General features: G+C 51.6%; 7 protein-coding genes across 7 annotated transcripts; 3 read left to right on the top strand and 4 right to left on the bottom strand.

The window, feature by feature from the left end:
- Positions 1-17: 17 nt before the first annotated feature.
- Positions 18-1,835, bottom strand: BJX67DRAFT_377741 (tRNA-specific adenosine deaminase; the record flags this gene model as incomplete). Its single annotated transcript, XM_071032181.1, has 3 exons — positions 18-1,425; positions 1,479-1,521; positions 1,679-1,835. The coding sequence occupies 3 exons, from the start codon at positions 1,833-1,835 to the stop codon at positions 18-20; spliced, it is 1,608 nt and encodes a 535-aa protein (XP_070890117.1).
- A 475-nt stretch (positions 1,836-2,310) lies between these two features.
- On the top strand, positions 2,311-3,297 carry BJX67DRAFT_377740 (Zn(II)2Cys6 transcription factor domain-containing protein; the record flags this gene model as incomplete). The annotated part of the gene is made up of 1 exon (XM_071032180.1): positions 2,311-3,297. The coding sequence occupies one exon, from the start codon at positions 2,311-2,313 to the stop codon at positions 3,295-3,297; it is 987 nt and encodes a 328-aa protein (XP_070890116.1).
- Positions 3,298-3,381: 84 nt separating this feature from the next.
- BJX67DRAFT_217948 (uncharacterized protein) lies at positions 3,382-4,632 on the top strand. The gene has a single exon (XM_071025682.1). It carries the CDS (start codon positions 3,467-3,469, stop codon positions 4,487-4,489), a length of 1,023 nt encoding a protein of 340 aa, XP_070890115.1. The 5' UTR covers positions 3,382-3,466; the 3' UTR covers positions 4,490-4,632.
- A 209-nt stretch (positions 4,633-4,841) lies between these two features.
- On the top strand, positions 4,842-5,190 carry BJX67DRAFT_377738 (splicing factor 3B subunit 5 family protein; the record flags this gene model as incomplete). The annotated part of the gene is made up of 2 exons (XM_071032179.1): positions 4,842-5,084; positions 5,179-5,190. The coding sequence occupies 2 exons, from the start codon at positions 4,842-4,844 to the stop codon at positions 5,188-5,190; spliced, it is 255 nt and encodes an 84-aa protein (XP_070890114.1).
- Positions 5,191-5,347: 157 nt separating this feature from the next.
- On the bottom strand, positions 5,348-8,051 carry BJX67DRAFT_217837 (uncharacterized protein). Its single transcript, XM_071025679.1, has one exon. The coding sequence runs from the start codon at positions 7,711-7,713 to the stop codon at positions 5,656-5,658; it is 2,058 nt and encodes a 685-aa protein (XP_070890113.1). The 5' UTR covers positions 7,714-8,051; the 3' UTR covers positions 5,348-5,655.
- A 754-nt stretch (positions 8,052-8,805) lies between these two features.
- On the bottom strand, positions 8,806-10,599 carry BJX67DRAFT_218136 (uncharacterized protein). The gene has a single exon (XM_071025683.1). It carries the CDS (start codon positions 10,170-10,172, stop codon positions 9,114-9,116), a length of 1,059 nt encoding a protein of 352 aa, XP_070890112.1. The 5' UTR covers positions 10,173-10,599; the 3' UTR covers positions 8,806-9,113.
- A 2,154-nt stretch (positions 10,600-12,753) lies between these two features.
- Positions 12,754-13,587, bottom strand: BJX67DRAFT_217940 (uncharacterized protein). Its single transcript, XM_071025681.1, has 2 exons — positions 13,269-13,587; positions 12,754-13,185 (listed from the first exon to the last, which is right to left on the bottom strand). The coding sequence occupies exons 1-2, from the start codon at positions 13,434-13,436 to the stop codon at positions 12,892-12,894; spliced, it is 462 nt and encodes a 153-aa protein (XP_070890111.1). The 5' UTR covers positions 13,437-13,587; the 3' UTR covers positions 12,754-12,891.
- Positions 13,588-18,670: the final 5,083 nt, after the last annotated feature.

Below are 18,670 nucleotides of genomic sequence, written 5' to 3'. Positions count from 1 at the left end.
ATCGTGTGTGGGAATAATCAGCGCTTGCGCTTCTTCGAATCAACAAGAACATCAAGGCCCCAATTCTCGTCCCCTGAATTGGGTATCCATCCTTCTAGGACCCCTCTAGCAGACTGTATAGCGTGTTGCCGTGCTCGAACGTAATCTATCGAGATTCCAGGCTCCTTTTTGAATTCGCGATACGTCGGTGCCTGAAGCACAGGCGTGGGTGCAGATCCTCGCTCGCCACCGAACCCTTCTCCTTCAATAGAACTTAGAAGAGATAGGGCAATTTCCCGCGCGTAGCTCCATAATTTCGCCCTTGAAAGCGCCGACGCCCCTCGCAACCCCGGTGAGGAAGCTTTATTGCCTTGCCGCACGCCGTTGATGATATTCTCGAACAAACCGGTCCTTGAACCGCGGAGGGTAGGTAGGGACTTCGTGCCAGTATCCACAACCACTGCGCTCGGAGGGTAGTTGCGGTCTTCAGAACCTATTGCCGTAGGAGCGCAAACCCATATTGCTGAGAGATTACTTGGCTTGCTTCTTCTCAATACTGAGGGCGTTGTTTGCGCCTGTCCGTCTCCTTGTTCTTCTGAGCTAACATCGCTCATTCGGGGCCTCCTAAACGGCCATAGTGATTTGAGTTGCTCGGTTGGAATGGACAGGATCTGAAATGGGCGGAACTCATATAAGTACCGGGCTTCAGATTGACTATCGGTACCAGTACTCCCAGCCTCAACGGGCCATATCCTCCCCCTCAGGCCGCTCATCCGCCCATCCCCGCCGAAACACCTCGCACACCCAACACGTGTGATCTCTTCCTCGGGAAGAACAAGCCCAGCAATATAAGCGCTTTTCGTTGGGGCAACAAGCAAACTCGTCTCGAGATTTAGGAGCGACGATACTTGGCGCAGGGCAAGCTTATCGGAGCATGATTTGCTCTTCGTTGACTCCGCGTCTGCGCGGGCCGGCTTGCGGCGGACGATGCCTAGTTTTGAGAAATGCGCCCGGCCGTCGAGGCGTTGCGGTTTCGAACTGCAACCTGTATCTGATGGCTCTGGCTCCCGCTCCGTTGATGGAATTGTCCAAGGAGTTGGGTCGTCTTGCGCTGCCATGGAGAGCTCCATACTTGCATCGCCGCATGGTGCGCACGTGCCGTACATATAAATTCTCACGTCGGGTTGGATCTCGAAGGGGGGTGTTGCTGCTAGCTTGATTTCATGGTCTGAAATGCTTAACTTCCGGCGCCAGATATACGGCGATAGAGAGTCATTTTCGTCTCTGTTACTGGGAGAATTCCTCTCATGGGCGAGGACACTCTGACATTCGGATAGAAGCCAGAAATTGAATGCGCGCATAGCTAGGGTTTCGGCGTGGCAATCATGTAGGACTAATCCTTTGCATCGAGGGATTTGACTTGCGGGGAGACATTTCGCACCGGTTCTGAGCCTGTTAGTTACCTTTCTCGATAAGCATCCAATGAATGAGGGTCGTACGTGACAGCGACGCAGGTCAAGGTCTCTGACGGAGTATTTTCTCCTTGGAGCTGTTAGTCAACTACGAATTGATCAACAACTATTGTCGGCAGTTTTCTGTCAGACCACGAGAGTATGAGGACAAAGGCTTCAACCCCCTTCAGATACATTTTATACTCCTCGAACATTCAGTCCATTCTCAAAAATGACAGGAAACTCACCCTTGACAAGCACAATCCCCGTCATGGGAATCCATTCGGCGGTCCTATCATCTGGGATAGTCGGTTTGCTGCGGTTCGGTAAACCATCGAAATGCGCATGGACAAGTGTAGCAATTCGGGATGGCAGCGGATCTGTTTCTGAGCCTGCGTCTCCCATCGCCTATACTGGTTCGAGTGACGCCCAAGGTCAAAGGAAATGTTAACATTGCCTGTGGTTTTGTGCTGCGTAGGATAATTAGTCAGCCGCATATTTCGACTTATGCGAATTTATCCACTTTGACTGTCGTCGACGTGCTTCTGATCCGGATGCTGACCTTTTGGCTCTCGTTCCTCCTCATCTTCTTCCCACCGCATAGAGCTGCGCCACCAACAAATTATCAGCAAAATCGGTGTACACCTCTGGCGAATTTGGGCCATGAATCACGCCCGACTCCTTCGTGGAGACGAGCCTCACACTTTGTGGACCTGTGGGATCTAAACCAAATAAGGATTAGAGCGCGCCGTGGCACTGGTCACTCCAGGCATGAGAACATCCAAGGATGGATGGCCGTGGGAGTTTCCTCAGCCATATATCTTGCCTTGTCTCCGGAAAGTGCATCACGGGCGTCACCTATGTCCATGTCCATCTCATCATGACCACCCTTCGTAAGGCTTGCCGGAACTGTACCGTGTCAAAACGGAAATGTGTTGTTCAATTGCCGAAATGCACCCGCTGTGCTCAGAGGGGCCTGGAGTGCATGTATGATCTCGAGCCTCTCAATGTCGGATCCGGCCAGTCTGGGCGAATACCAAGACCGGAGTACGATTCATCCGTCTGTATCCCCGGATACTGCGTCATGCGAAGCGTCAGTCGCCATCCTTCGCACATCGACCCAGCTGTTTGCCGACCCGGAAAGAAAGAAGGTCTGGAGCTTCTGCGGCTGGGATACCATGGAGTCCCAGACATGGTCAACGCGGGACAACCGGCACACTTTGTGCATCCAAAATTACGGCTCCAAGGCAATCGGAACCACTTCGCCGAGCTGATAGAGATGGGGAAAGATATTCGAAGCTATGAAACCCTTACGCAACTGATGCGAATTGAAATCAAGCAGTTGCCTATCAAAGAGTGCCTTACAGCCCTTCAAGCCCTTCTCGTCTGTGCATCCTTCCTGTTCACCAATAAACAAATGAATACAGAGGTGCTCCTCGACGTCATATTGGATTGGACACGCACCCTGTTGGCGTCCGCTCAGACTAAAATCCCTCGAGATCAATCCCCATGGCAAGCGTGGCTGTTTGGAGAGAGCGTCCGGCGCACCATCATTATGTCTTACGGGCTCGTCATGGCGCTCACGAGCTTCAAATATGGGTATTGTGCGAACTGGCTCTTCTTGGAGTCTCTTCCCTTTGATGCGCGTGCGGGTCTGTGGATGGCGAAGTCACCGCAGGCTTGGATTTCGGCGGCCCAAGCAAAATTTGGGGAAGATGTTGGGGAGCGACTCGTTTCTTTCCATGAATTTGGGGAATCACTTGATGGATCGGGTTCTGATTTTCATGGAGACACGTTTCTGACCTTGCTGGCCTATATCCACAACGGCATATATCGGGAACAAGGAGGCATACCTCGTGGGAACTAGGCCGAATTTGGCTCGACGCCATGGGTACTCATCTACAACGCGGATGGATTATGCCCGATGTATGAGAACTGGGGCTATAAATGGAGCCGTGACGCCCTCGCCAATTTCTGTCCTCACCTCTATGCGACCGCTTTCTAAACCTCACTTCAGAACGTAGCTGCTACACACCATGTCCTCCGCAAAACCTCTTCTCGTCGTCCTCGGTGCCACAGGCAAGCAGGGAGGATCGGTCCTTTCATATTTTCTTTCTCTGTCGCCCTCTCCATATAACCTCCGCGGCGTCACTCGAAACCCAACATCGCCGGAAGCCATTTCTCTCGCTTCCGCTGGCGTCGAGATAGCGACGGCCAACTTTGATGATCCTTCTTCCCTTGACGCTGCTTTCAAGGGTGCGTCTGCCATATTTAGCGTCACCAATTTCTGGGAATCCTTCGCAGACCCCTCGCAGCGCAAAAAAGCCGCCGAGCTGGGTCAGAGTATTGGAACCTTCTGCAGGGACAAAGAATTCCAACAGACCAAGAATATCATTGATGCTGCGGCGAAGGTCAACACACTTCAACGCTTTATCATTTCTAGCATGGTTAACTCAAACAAGTTGAGTGGGGGAAAGTACCCCCATGTCTACGATTATGAAGGCAAAGCTCTGGGCGACGAGTACGGCCAATCGGCCCATCCAACACTCTGGGAGAAGACCAGCGTGCTCTATGCCGGCTTATACCTGGAGAACTACTTTGGTCCCACTGGTGCTCTGTTTCGGCCCAAGCTAAACCAGGCGAAGGATACTCTTGTCCTTACCCTGGCTGAACCTCTAGCCACAACGCCTTTCCCTTTTTGCTCTGTCGCCAATGATATTGGAGTCCTGGTCCATGCCCTGCTTCGAGGTCCTCCGGGAAAGAGACTCCTGGGCGTAAATGAGTGTCTCAGTTTACGCGACTCCACTAAGGTCCTGGCCGAGGTGCTCGGGAAAAAAGTTGAGTTTGTTGACAGCAACCCGAGTTTTGAACTAGGTGACCCCGACCTGGAGCAGGTGAATGCGGATATGTTGGGATTCTGGGTTGAGTTTGGATATGACGGGGGAAATGTTGATGGGAATATCCTGCGGCCGGGTAATATGGGTGTGCCCGTGCAGCTGAAGACCGTCCGGGAATGGTTTGAGAAGCAGGACTGGGCAAGTGTATTGGAGGTTGAATAGTTCAGTTGCAGCAACTGACGCTGAGAATCTTGGCGAATATGGGATTTTGTATGGTCTGTTCAATCGAGAGTCGGATTGAGAGCTTTGCCCCACCAGCCTGTACTTCAATAAATGTACCAAACGCCGAATTACTAGACACATTATTTGAGAAAGGATTAACTCTCCACCTTAACCCTCCAATCCTCTGTACACAAGGCCGGTCACGTGTCTGCGTACTGTAACTTCCACACCTCCCGCAAACCTCAACCTCACCTCAAACCCACCATCACACCAACCCAACCCAACCGAAATCCAGAACCCGAACCGGAAAAAAAGGAGGAAAGAAAAGAAAAAGAAAACCCCACCCGCAAAAATGGCCGACAAACTACGCACGCTCCAAAACCTCGAGGCCATGCAAGCCCGGTACGTTGGGACCGGCCACGCCGATACAACAAAGCACGAGTTCCTCTCAAACATCGTGCGTGACAGCTACGCGAGCTATATCGGGCATCCGCCGCTACTGGGGTATATGGCTGTTGGGATGGGAGAGAGTCGGGAGAAGGTGCGGGCGATGATGATTGAGAAGATGGTTGGGGGCGTAGGGCGGCCGCCTGAGGTAGGTTTTTTTTTTTTTGTTTGGGCTGTTCGAGTGTTTTCTTTTTTCCCTTCTTCTCTTTGGGGGTAGGGGGCTAATTGTTTTTTCTGTGTAGACGCAGGAGTGAGCGGGTTCTTCGCGAGAGGGTTTGAGACATGCGACGGTTTGATGGGATGCGACGTGACGCTAGCATCGGTCGTTAGTTGAGGCGGTAAATTCGAGTCGAGTACGGGAATGAATTCGCAGAGCGCTTTGCGTTCAGGCTGGTGGATTAGCTCGACGACGACAGCTTTACCCGAAAGTGTGACTTCTGGATGCGAAGAGTTGCGGTCACCCTGCGTTTATCCCGCCTATGGACGGAGGAAGCCTTAAGAGACTTCGCACTGGTATACGTTCCATTCGTCGGCTTCTAGCATCCTGTACCAATTCACGGCGTTTGGGATTGGAGTTTGAGGACTATATGGGGATCGACTGGGATTAATGGATGGTCTCAAAGTGGTTTTGGTTTTCATACCTGCGAATCGATGCCTACATGGTCTTAATGTACAATACGCTCAGTCATATCAGCGAGAAATCCAAGACGACGTCCAAATCATTTCTTTCCCTCTGCCCCAACCTGCCTGGCTAACCTGGTGTTCTCAGCCTGCAGCGACCCGATCAGTTTCAGCCACTGCTTCCGCTCGCTCTTCAGCTTCTCGCATTCCTTCCTCAGGCTCTCTATCTCCCTTCGCAGAGACTCCATCTCATCCCATGAACGGGCTTTATCCTCTTTCTCTGCTTTTTTCCGCTGTCGCGCCTCGATCTTCGCAGCCTCCTTGAGCTGATGTCGTTCGATCTTGGTGAGCCTTCGGAGAAGCTTTGACTCCTCGCGGAAGAGAGCCGTTGCAACCTTGTTCATCTCTGGATGTTCAGTGGTGGGTGTCCCGGACCGGCTACGGATGTTGCTACTACTTGACGTGCGATCTTCGGAGCCTAGCTTTCGCACACTGCCCCTCGGGCTTCCCTTGTTTGAGGAGTCGTCGGCAGACGCGAGCGCTGCGGCTTTCTCTGTCATGACTTCATCCTCTGTTGGTCGGAGGCCGAGCGATTGAATGTCTGACCGTATGAGCTCTATTCGGGCTTCAACGCTGCGTTTCTGCTGTGCCAGTTTGGCAAGTTGCCGTTCGTGGGACGAGAGTTTGCCCTTTCTGGTTTTTCGGAGGAGTTCTGTCGCTGGAATGTCTAGGTTGACATCTCCCGGTGTTTTTGGTGCTGCGTTTGGTTCTGAGTTGAGCGATGCTTGTGACGATGCGTCGTCTTGGGCACCTTTATCGTCGCTCACTACTTGGGTTTCCTGGGTGCCTTCGTGTACTTTGCGAGAGTCACTGTCCGGCGTGCCATAGCTAGATAACTGGAGTGGGTACTGGGGTATATAGTCTAGCACCGCCTGCGGTGCATAGCGCTCAAGACCAGCGTGTAGTAACTGCCCAACAATCGCAATGAGGCCGTGATGCTCAGCCTCGTCATACTCGCTGTAGTCTGACTCGTGGCTATCCTCCGATCCGTCCGCTCCTGTTGGTGCCGACAGGCTTCTCTCCGATTTCGCCGTGGACCTTCGCTCAAGCCTTCTGGTATCTTTGTCTGACTGAGACGCCCAGTCTAAGAATTTGGCCGCATCAGAGCAGATGCTCTTTGGAGTGCCTTTCTCAACCATCCACCGCGGAATAGCACCACCGGGATCACTTCTAGTTACCATAATCCACTCGACAGGATTATCCCCGTTGTTAGTATGATTCGAGCCAGCACCTGAACTAGACCCAGATCTCGATCTAGATCCAGGCGTAGAACACCCAGAGTCCCTGTCAACGAGAATCTCCCTGATCATCTCCACAGACTCATACTGCCCCCGGATATAATCTTGCACGGTTGGAGCTTCCGGATGCTCACATGGCCTCGAGACCATCATCCAGCTCCTACCCGCCCGTCCCTTTCCCTCCCCCTCCCTCGCTGCATTCCACGTCCTCTCCCATGTAATAATCATGGTCACAAAATCCCTCGCTGTCGTCGGCCGCGGAAACTGCGCAGAAACATGAAACACGTTCACCCGTCCAATAACATTCTCCCCCTTCTCGTCCAGGACCTGAACCTCTTCAATCTGCTTCTCTGCACCGATCCCGCGAACGGCCTGGTCGGCGGGGAACCCTCCCCTTAAACGCTCCTGGTTATTCCTTAATGTCTCCGTCATCTCACTCGAGAGTTTCTCCTCCCACACGGAGAACGGAAGACCCTCGTGTACGGATCGCCGTCCGAACCAGTCGCCCCGCCCGTCCGCACTAGGGAGTTTGTGGACCTGTATACCGAGCGGGTTATCCTTCGCATTGCTGAGTTTGATCGGCTTGCTCCATTCGCGCTGGTGGGCGAGGGTCGTTTCGTCTGTCGTACCGAGGCGGATTGGCGAGGGCTTTGGTTTTGTCGGCTGGGGTGGGCTCCTCCTGCTGCTGCTGTTACCGCTGCTGTTCTCGGGGGCTGGGGGTTCGGGGACTGAGTCGGCGATGAGGCGTGCTTTTGTCGATACGTCGGCTATGTACGCTCGGAGATCGTCTTGGTTGGTGGGGATGCTATCCCAGGATACCTTTGTCAAGCATCCTAATGATTCATGGAGGGTTGCCATAGAGATATCTGTTGGTTCTAAGGGCCATCCATTTGGTGGCCTGGAGGTGATGGTACGTGGGAGGGAGGGACGACTCTCTAGCTCCTCGAGTTCCCCCGTCTAATGCCGCTAAGTTGAAAGCGAAGAAGAGAGACTGATAGCCTCGTCTGAGACAATGAAGAGCCGGGGTTATTTGTGCAAGAAACATTGCTGGAGACCGGGGGCAGACACGAGAGAGTTGCTTCCAGGACCATGTAGCTGACGTCACTGTTCTCGGCCCTCCACAGACTCCTCGATTCAACAATACTGCTATCCCAGGCTATTTATCTCAACGAGAGTCAATTGTTTATGCGTTGGTTTCAAATTAAGTCTCCAAACTAAATACAAGCTGAAGCTGCATACAAATTGATCACGAGCGGAAAGAACGGAGTGTTTGGGCACAGCCCATTCCAGCATCTGGTTCCCGTCCCCCATACTTCTCACCAGTGAGCAGTGGGTGAACGGGCACGTCCAGGTCATAGAAAACCCAGCCTGGACAGTAGGAGATGAACCTACCCGACGACAGGTAGCCTGATCTGGACAACAAGGAAGAGAGGTATACCGATCTCATGAGGCAAGGTCAACCCAAAATCACAGACTCGGGCTCGCTTTTCTACCTCGCTCAGGGTCTGCCACAGACAAACTTCTTCCAAGACTAATGGGACCGATATACCCCGTGCCATGTGTGGAGCCAGACAGGCTGCTCTGTGGTAACTCTGCGGCCATACCCATCCAGATGAGTACGTGTCGCAGCACCATGATTGCATCTGCCCCTATCCGCGAGTTCGGACACCGGTCTAGTAACCCGTACTAGAAGGAGGAGATGTTGGACTGGGGTTGGCAAAACGATACTAGTTCACAGAACTGGTGACATCGCCGCCGTCCGCCAACTCATGGAAACGAAATGTAAAAGTCAACGAGTGTGGGGCAAACGTTTCTCATCCAAACCATATCCCTAGCCGCGAGGCTCACCAGTCTTCATGACATATAATGCGGGATTCGATGGCAACATAAAAAAGACAGAGAGCCGTCCCGCCGCTGGTTCTTGATGCAAAAGAAAGAAAGATCGAACGCTAAACAGGCTGAAACCAAACAATTCGAGAAAAACGCAATATTATGTTCTGTGCTCGTAATGCAAGGGCGAAGTGGAGTATCATCGGGCTGAAAATCAAATCAAGGATAACGCCGTCACTGATGCCGATTAATCTGTTGTCTGTATCCGGAGGGACATCGTCCCTGTGCTTCTCGTAGGTATATACTCTCGGGCTCGGGTGGTGCTGATAACCGGTAGTGGCTCTGTCGACAAGGACCCTGGGATCTAATCCAAAGACACGCGAAGTCAGGAAGACTGTCAACATCAGGTGTCTAATGCCATGGATCCATTACATCGTTGTCCCGTACGGCAGCGCAAAATCTTGGTAACGATCTCCCCATCCGAAGCCTGACATATTCGCCGCTGTGCTACAGGGCTGGACGAGCATACTCGGAAGTGGGAACGCTGCAAGAGCAGCTGATGTTGCTGCGGCGCTGTAGTACTGGAGGGTGTTGTAAGGCGAGGTGGTATAGGCCTGCGTGTAGGCCGGTGCTGGGGTTGGAGAAGCCATCTGCATCTCAGGCAGCGCGGTTAGTCCCGCCCACATACTCGAGTTTGGATCCCCGGTTGTGGTCGATGTAACCGTCGCCGGGCTGGATGGTAGCACTTTCCATGAGTCCATGGATACCGGCTGCTGCATCGAGTCATGCCACCATGTCTCGGGTCCTGTTGAGCTAGGAAGCATAGGTGTCGAACGAAGGACATCAACCACACGAGGAGGCGGTGGGAGTAAGGGGACGAAGAGGGAAGAGATGGCTCCCTTTGCACTTTCACTCCTACCACCAAGCAGCTCACCCGCGCCGTCTTCCTCCAGGCCCTCAAGGGCTTGAACATCGGCGCGGTAAACAAATTTGTTGGCTGCCTGGACAAATTCCTCCTGCAGCTTCTTCAGCTGATTATCCTTCTCGGACCAGTCCCAGGTATTGGCGGCTGTGTCGACCGAGTAAACCTCTTTATGGTATTCAACGAGCGCCTCGATTGTCTCCGGCGTCAGCTTGAACGCGACCTCGTTCTGAGACACCATATCAACATGTACCACGTATGCTTCGATGTGAATCATTTGGTAGTTGAAGAGGGCCTCTACTAGAGGGTTCTCGTCCTTTCTCAGCTCCGACTCGGGAGCCTTAGGAAACATCATCGAACAGAGCGTCCAGATAGCGTTCGGCGAGGAGAGTGTCTCGGTCAGGCATCTCGTATGTTGCGCCACATTGTTAAGTGGTCTCTTAACGCGGTTGACCCGTTTCAAGGCCGCTGTGAGCCATGGTTCGATCCGAGAGTTCAAAACCACATTCGGGGAGGAGCGCGGTGCGAAAGCAGCCGCCGACGAGGGCAGTAAGACGGTTGGCATTATGTTTCAGTGCGGAGTTAGATCAATGATAAGATGGTCCAGAAGGAATGAAAGCCGTCGCGGTTGGTTAAGAGCGATAGAATATAACGATCATTCAGACAACATTCGCCCCGTTCTTAGTATAGAAATATTTGCCACGGGCCACGAGAGTGCGTCCAGGTACCAGGAACCTAAGCCGAGGTCCCTCACTGACGGGACTCAGTACTAGATAGATGAATTCTGGATTGAATCAACCGATATCGGGGTTCAAAGGCGAGTCGTGGTGGTCGTAGATCGAATGGGTTGGTATTAGTATGTGGGCGAACGTGCTGGATGGCCGGAGGACAGAAAATAAGCTTAAAAAAAATATGAGGATGAGAAAAGAACAACAAGTATAAAGAAGGAAAAAGGCCTCAGGGCCACAAAGAGGGAAGAAAAGGAAAAAAAGCCCGATGAGATGGGAAGGGGAAGAGAGGAAGAAGAAGAAGGAAGAAGAGCGAGAACCAGGCGAGGGAAGGTTGAGCAAAAGGCCGGAGGAGGGGCGGCGGTTGAAGCGAGCAACACCCGAAGAGGCAAGCAACTGCACAGACAAACAGGCAAGGATAAAGGAATAATCCCTGGAACCGATGGAAAAATGATATTATCAAAAGAATAATAGATAATAATCCAGGGACCAAACTTGAGGTGTCGTCTCTGAATCAGTGGCAGTATAGAAAGCATTCAAGTCATCGACTGATCATTAAACTCATCGCTGTTGTTTCGAAACACAATAATCAACTCGACTCTTGTCAAACAAAACATCTCCTCTCTTCTTTAAGAGTCCTGACAATGGCGACTCCATCCGGCGACTTTCTGACGCAGGAAAACCCGATCGTATGGAACAGGAGAGGGCTTTTGGCCACGAGCCGGATTCGCCGTGCGATCTCAGCTGCCCATGTCTCGCTCTCCCCGCTGCCTGCATCTGCCTCTCCTGGCTGAGCGTTAGCAGTATGCAGGTGTCCAGAATGGTCGTGGTCGGTGGAGCCGAGCGTCAGCTCACAGATGGAGCAAGAGGATCCAAGACTGTGTCATTCATCCAAGATCCCTCTCTGCTTGACTCTTCCCATCTTTCGTCCGTACAGGCTATTTCATCCAGAATACACACTGACATGAGTCCCGAAATCGCTGCCTGTTCGTCGATGTGATGCTTAAATACACTTCCGTCTGTGACGACGTCCCTTGACAGACTCAGCTACTGGGGCGAAACTGGACCAGATCTTACTGAGGCGCGCCATGGAACCCCTTCAAGAGAGTTCAACCAGAGCGCCTGGACTCCTTGGGGACTGGCGAGGGGGTTTCGGATTGTTCTCAAATCAAGGGCAGTTACGATGGCCGGGAGGGAAAATTGCCAGTTGCAGAGGAAGAAGAGAGAAAAAGAAAATAAAAGGAGTCTTCCCAGCCCATTCTTTGATGCTCCAATGGAACATGCGACGGAGAAAGCGATGAGAAGGGAAGCCGTTGGAGGCAGATCGACGGCTGTCAGTGCCACAGACCTCCAAGTTTCTCTTCGACTCAGAGAACGGAGCCATACAGCCCAGAGGACGGAGTTCCCGTCAGAAAACTCTGGATGCTTGAGTAACCTTCCAATTACCCGGGTTTGGTTTCCGTTGTGATACTTGGAGAGACTGAGCGACCTCGAGAGACTGCAGGTGGTGACGAGGTCGCTGCTGCTACTGGACTCAGGAAGGCTGGCTCAGCCCCAGTCACTCTCTCCACCTTTCTTGAAGCTCATGTCTCGTCCGCTGACCTTCGCGTCGTCCTGACTCCAGTTTCGAAAAAATCCTCTGGTACCAGATAGTGATACCCTCACTTCCGTCGATCCCTCGGATAACCGAAATGCCATGAAGCATCGACGACGCAAGAAGATTTCTTCCTCACCCCACTGCTTCCTTCAAGGCTGCGAAGATCATCCGATGCTCGTTCAGTTGCACGCCCGCCATCTGCATCGCCTAACGCTGTTTGGTATAGGGCACAAATCCATTCGATCCCATTGACGGTCGACGCCGATTTGCCACCACTGTGGGCCGAGACTCAGCTGGCAAGTTGAAATCACTGACCTTTCGCGGTGATGACCGACTCAGAGGAACGATCGTTGTCGTCTTGTTGATGCATTCGTGTTGGAATCCGAGTTAATGTGGCTAAGTTGAAGAAACGATTCCGTCAACCACCTCGCATTCGGAGAATTACTTTTCATTCAATTTTGAAGGATTTTACTGCATCTCAAGTCATGCTTCTCAAAAAAAATCTCACTGCTTCGATCGAAGGTCATTCGAAAGGAAGCTCCCCGCAGCGACAACCTTCCAGGCCATCCCCGTTGAGCCAAAGGAATTGACTTGTCGGTTCCGTGGTTCATCTCAATTAACCTCCTTGGAGACAATCAACACAATAGGAATATGCTCATCAGAGTCAATAATGTTGTACAAAGGCTGTAACGAGCACTCAGGGACTCAAACTCATCTTTTCCTCACCTTAAGCTTCCGGTTTATTCCAGATTAATGCAGGATGCATCAACCGGATCTGGAGATGCGTCCGGCCTTGGACGAGACCAGAGTTCTGTCCCTTTGTCTGGATGGTCGCCATGGACTTGGCCTATCTACCAACGAGACCCTCGTGCATCTTCGCCCCGAACTCACTGGTCCAGGTTGGACGGACGGGATTTCAGATAAGGATATCCTCATCTCCCGGAAGATTCTGCAATGGCTCATGGCACAGGATCGACCAAGAAGTGAAACAGCTCACCTTCCATCAATCGACCAAGTATGGGAAGCACACATGACCCAGACCTCTCACGTGGGAAGACGCCGAAGAGCAGAAAGGGAGAGAGCGAGCACAGATCGAAGGAGAAGAGAACCATTTTGTGAGAGGTCTCAGCTCGCCCCACGAGGTCCATCTTTTTCATTGAGCTAAATGTCTTGGGCATCGACAAAAAAGCTCCTCTAGTATTTGATTCGCCAACAGCGAGCAAAGCCGCGCTGAGACGCTGCACCCGACACCCCTGCTTTGGTCAACCATTGGATTGAGCTTCGGGAAGAGTCCTTTGAGCCTTTCTGGAATAGGAATCTTAGTCAAGATGCTCACACTGGTGATTTTACTCCTGCGAATCCTGGGGTGTGACCCCAAGTCAGCAGGAGTGGGGAAACATATCAGAAAAGTAAATAAGAAGGATAGAAGCCTCTGAGAGGATTTGATGGATCTCTGATCAGCATCATGCGTCTCTGACATTGCTCTGGACGACTGTGTCTGCATGTCGCAGGTCCCCTGAACTAGCTTGAAGACACAACCAGGGGCGTCAGGAAGGGCACTCGAGAGAGCAGGAGAAAGATCCTCTTCCAGATAACTGGCCAACCGTTAGCACGAGAGCCATGGTCGGAGAGACAGAAGGAAGGTCGGTGGCGAGACTGGCTGCTTGAGCGTCAGAGATCGCAGGTTGTAATCGATTCCGCCCAGAGAGGAGAGGTCACGCTTTCAGCTTCCCTTGCGCGCGACTGGCAACTCGAAGAGCGCATCCGCAACAGGCAGAATAATTGAGCATCACGGGATCAATGAAGTCAGATGGAAAGGAGCGAGAACAGCGCCGTTCGAGTCTCAGCACGCGCCCAGTCACTTGGTTTTGATACAAGTGAAATGCATGCATGAGTCACGAGGAACCACGAAGCGCCCGGATCCAGCGAGCAGGATGAACAGTGAACGAGGACATCCTTCACTGCGCCTTGTCCAGTCTCCTTGCTTCTCATGGCAAAACAACTTTGGTTGCCGAATGTCCTGGAAATAATTTGTGTGTGATACTCTTAAATGTAACAACTCAACTCCAAAACCAGAGGTGGATTGTTGGAAAGAGGTGGGAGAAGTGCGTTGGCGTCGGTGGCCGCGCTGCTGCGCCTCGCCAGCGAAGCATCAGCCACGAAACTGAGGCGAAGTTTTTGCAGAGGCCATCAATGACATCAATGACATCGTGCTGCTTCGTGGCGCAGACAACATGTCAGTGGAGTTGTCTGCGAATTTCGAAAAGATGGGGAAGGAAAGAAAAAGAATTTACAGAACCCCGAAGCAGCCAGCACTTGAGCCAGACCAGACAGAAACCGAGAGGGCTCAACGACCACTGAATCCTTGGCTTGGCGTCCAAAGCGAGGAAGGCGGGGTCATCGCTGTGTCTACGGTGCTTGCCCTTCAAGCAAAGACGGTCTCGATGAAAGTTCAGGAGGACCAGAAGCAGCTCGCCTGAAGAAAATCTTCCGTGCGTCATGCCGACATCTCAAATTTGGGCCTCTCCCCCATGCATGTTGGATGACTCTGGTCGGCGCTTCAAGCCTTGACGCCCGGAATCCTGCAACCCTCGACCCTCCAGTGCCACCAATGCCAATCAAAAAACACAGTGGTAAAAACCATCAACCGGGGTTGTACGCGTCCCAGATAACTCGAGAGACTAATGAGTGCGCCATCCATCAAGGAGGCGGACTTGTTCTTGTTCTCGCCCACCATCAACACGGTCATCGTATCCAACCGGCCTTAATTTAGTGTCCAACATGCAACAACAGCAAACCAATCCATTCGTTGATGCCTGCGACCGCGGACACCGATCTTCGTAAACGTCTCAGGCCGGCTCCCTGCTCCCACCCTGACTGGTGACGAGAGAGGAAGCAAGGAAGCATGGTGGCACCATGCGCGCTCCCGCAGCACCGATGGCGTCCCACCTCAATCAATATTAATTTCGCCGAAGAACCGTGCGACCACGCCTTCGGCTTCTTGGTGGGCAATCCAACGCGCTAGTGGTGCTGACAATGCATACAGATTCAGTCACCTGTTCCACTAGCCGTTTTAGGTGTTGACAGAAGGGCCTGGACTGAGTCGGGATCATCAAACTTGAGGTTTCGATCTTCTCTCCCCCTTGATATTGCCTTTATGATGGGCTTGTGGGTTTGAGAGGTGCTCCTCGCCGATGAAACAGCTCATTTTGCGCACGAACCTCCCTAGATCCGCTCAGCACAAAGTACAGAAGGATATGTGGTACTTGTGCCAAATCCTGATTGAGTGGACTCGAGTTGGGCTCGGTTCTTTTCCAAATGCCTGCACGTGGATGGCTGGAAATTCAAAGAGAGCTTCCTTGACAGAGCCGACAAAACTTCTCGGCCTTCCCGGGAGCGTTATCCTTGCCTCGAGAGTCAAAGTTCCTGGTTGCATATGCCTGAAATGCCCAGACTTCCAGTCCGTCCCATTCCGCGAGTTGTTTCACTGTTCAAGGTTCCGGCTACTGCAATGAAGCTTATTCGGGTTCACCAACGACTGTTATACTTTAAGGAGTACATCTCAATTGTCTTTGCTGATGCGGCCTTTGGTCACTGATGTGAAAGAACCAAAGCTGCGCCGAGGATAATCATGTGGTGGTTTCTTGATCTTGAGTTACTCAACGCACGCCAGTCGCTGGACAGTCGCAGGTAAGCCTAGCGACGTGCACTTTTTCTATTCGGCGCGTCCACATCATCGCACTGACGAGGATGTTAAAGGCAATGCAAGCAACCAGATTCGTTTTATAAAGAGTAGGAGCCCGAGTGGGAGTCACACAGTGTTTATAAGTTTGTTATCGACAATATCGACAAGAGAGCATCCTCCTCTTGAAGCCCAGGCCAACAGATAAGTATATAAAAACAGATTTTGACCAACTTAAGTGTTTCCATAAACATAACGTTCCATTGTATGGTCCAGTCTATGCATCGAGGAACTAATCCAAGATATAGTAGTTATCAGGATCCTCCGCTCTTGAGAGAGCTTCGAGCCCCCATGGCCGTTATAATAGCCACCCCCCCGCCACACACGCTGTGTAGGCATTGTGCAACCCTGTCAGTCAAATATACCAAGTTCGACATCTAAAGGGTACGTAAGTCTTACCTAGCCTGAAGCTTCTCTAAGACTATCCCAGTTAAATCTAAAATGCAAAATTCTCGTTTCCCGCAGGCCGGAAGAATAACCACGGCATGCAGCCGAAGCCCCAGTGATTCTCGCCAACACGTGTCCCTCGAATGATTATACATCCCCCTGCCTTGATTCCCTGAAGAGATATGAAAAGAAACCAGGCGATCCCAACAATTGTAAGCAGACTTGACAATCGGAATACAGATAACGGCTCCCTAGACAGAACGAAAAGTTCCCTGTATTGCTACAGATGGTCTCCTACGAGGAATAGCCCACGGGGATTCATGGTCCTCCCTTGGAATCCAGATCCCATTGAGAAATATGAGCTGGATGTGCCTCATTATTGCCTGAAGTCAGACTGTGCGTTATCGTTCGACGGCGAGCCCTGTACTCGAACCCGGTGCCCATTGATCAATCCCAAGCCTGATGCTACATTCGAAGATGCTATGTTTAGAAGCCCAAGTAATTGGAATTTGGCAGGACTTGAGCTAATGATGCTCAGCGTAAAACAAAAGGGCCACTTGGCGTCCATCTGGTACGCCAATGTCTTCGGAATGGAGCTGAACAAAGCATGTTCTAACGTCAATCAAGCGTCAGACTATAGATATGTCAACCACTTAGTTGCAGCCTTCCAAGGAGAGTCGGGGCATGGCAGCTCGAGAGATCCTTGCCGGGCCCTAATATTACATGGTATAAGGTCTAGAGATCAGTCGGGGTAGATGGGCTCTACCAGTTGTCGGCATCCGAGTTCATGCGTAGTCATGACACTCCCATTGGGCTTCGTTGTGGTAGCATGAAAACGTATATGGCTGCACATTATTTTGATTTTGCGTCTTCAGAATCCAAATAGCAAGGGAAAGCAACAAAGTATTTCAAGGAGACATCCAGTATGGCAAGCACCCTTGTTCAATGCGTATCTCGAGATGCTTCCCTATTCAATGACAAAGTCGAAATGGGATCCTGTCTCACTGCACCTTATTGGGCTGGCGCATTGGATCCCACACAACATGGTCGCTATTGGCTCAATATCAGAACTTCCGTGATAAGAATCAAGTTCGAATTGGCTTCGTGACCGGAATACAGCGAATGACTTGCAACAAGCTGGAAAAGGCCACCGGCGACAGTATTCGTTTGGGCGGGACAACGAGTTTTCTCTAGACAACGTTGTTGAGGAGCCTTTCTGACTTGACCCCCTCGCCGGAGGCACTTTGGGTCACGAAGTTGGAGCTCAACATCTCCTGAGACTCGTCATTTGGAGGGGATATCTTCGGCTCCGCGTCAGGGGTTGCTTCCTAAACCAACGCCGAGAACATCTCCGGACCAGGAGTGAGAGTATCTCATCATTGAGACCCTCCGGCCTTTCGGTCCCTTCCTCCCCTGCTTCTTGATAGAGAATATGACGTACCGAAACAGGGACTAGGTATATAACTGGTCAATGAGAGATAATTGAGCTGCAGTAACAAACTTTCTGAGTAGGAGGTGACACGCGCATGCCTTTGGCATTGACCGTACCATATCCAAAAGAAACGATGGCATTGCTTGACAGTCTTCGTGGACCCACGGACATTAGTTTACCCAGATAGTAGCTTAACAGTCATCATGAGGAAGCCCCTACAAACACTGTATTACTCATTTTGTCGTGGATCTTTAGCCCCTGCTGCCGTTAAACAAAGGTGACAGACAGATGAGGACTGTCCACACGTTATACCTCCCTCCTGAACAGCTGTAACCATTGCAGTAAAGAGTGTCATTTGCAGTCAGGGCTGCTTGTTATGCTCCTTACCAGCAGAAGAACTGATCAACTCGAACAAAGCATTTGATCTTAGTTGACTTGCTTGGAAAGGTGGCCACATGTCTTCCGGTATGACGGAACAGGGTATGTCTAAGATTGAACCTTTCCAAAAGAGTCAGCAACAAAGGCCTGGGGATCACGATCGGTATAATGCATGGACTTCCTCGCTGAGGCTTTGAATTTGCAGGCCGTTGCTCACGTTCTCCCAAAGACATGGGAGGAAAGAAGACAGACAGCAAACACCGTTGGAACGATGTTCACAGAGACATGCCATTCTCAAGTCCCACCCATGTCCTGTCAATTACGGAGTGAAGCTTTCTCGCGCAGACAGGGTCCAGGTGTCAATAATGAAAACCAAGATCTCCTGCGGCCCCGGACAGCAGACGCCAGACAAGCAACTTTGTTTGCATCACATCACCAGAATGGGTCTGGGACTTGCGTCCTTCTCCACCAATCACAGCACGCACTATTGTCTATCGCTTCCTCGACCAAAGGACAAGCACGCCTTGATCCTGTTCCTATCATAACTTGGGGAAGTGTCGAGCTCGAACCCGCTACTCACCTCGGCAAATCGAAGAGTCTTGTGAGCCTGGGGGTGGTCCCACTGTCCAACCCACGACTCCGCATCCAAACCCCGGCCTCTCTCATGGAAAATAAATACGAACTTGGCTCTGAGGGGTCCATTTCTCCTCGGCACTTTTCGTTGAATTTTCATTGCATGGTCTCGACATGATTCAATCAGTCAATGAGAGGTGTTAGGAATGAGCCACTGGTGGGACTC

Source organism: Aspergillus lucknowensis (assembly GCF_044049455.1).
Source record: "Aspergillus lucknowensis strain CBS 449.75 chromosome Unknown BJX67scaffold_4, whole genome shotgun sequence".
In the NCBI taxonomy this organism is placed as follows: Eukaryota; Fungi; Ascomycota; class Eurotiomycetes; order Eurotiales; family Aspergillaceae; genus Aspergillus; species Aspergillus lucknowensis.
The sequence above is the reverse complement of the archived record's forward strand: the minus strand, read 5'-3'. Positions and strand labels throughout refer to the sequence as shown.

What these genes read in the sequence shown, in the direction of transcription:
- BJX67DRAFT_217948 (XM_071025682.1), top strand. Translation starts at nt 3,467, where the DNA reads ATGTCCTCCGCAAAACCTCTTCTCGTCGTCCTCGGTGCCACAGGCAAG.
- BJX67DRAFT_217837 (XM_071025679.1), bottom strand. Translation starts at nt 7,713, where the DNA reads ATGGCAACCCTCCATGAATCATTAGGATGCTTGACAAAGGTATCCTGG.
- BJX67DRAFT_218136 (XM_071025683.1), bottom strand. Translation starts at nt 10,172, where the DNA reads ATGCCAACCGTCTTACTGCCCTCGTCGGCGGCTGCTTTCGCACCGCGC.
- BJX67DRAFT_217940 (XM_071025681.1), bottom strand. Translation starts at nt 13,436, where the DNA reads ATGCAGACACAGTCGTCCAGAGCAATGTCAGAGACGCATGATGCTGAT. An exon ending in GCAGGAGTAAAATCACCAGT is followed by an intron (nt 13,186 to 13,268) that starts GTGAGCATCTTG and finishes TGACCAAAGCAG; the next exon opens with GGGTGTCGGGTGCAGCGTCT.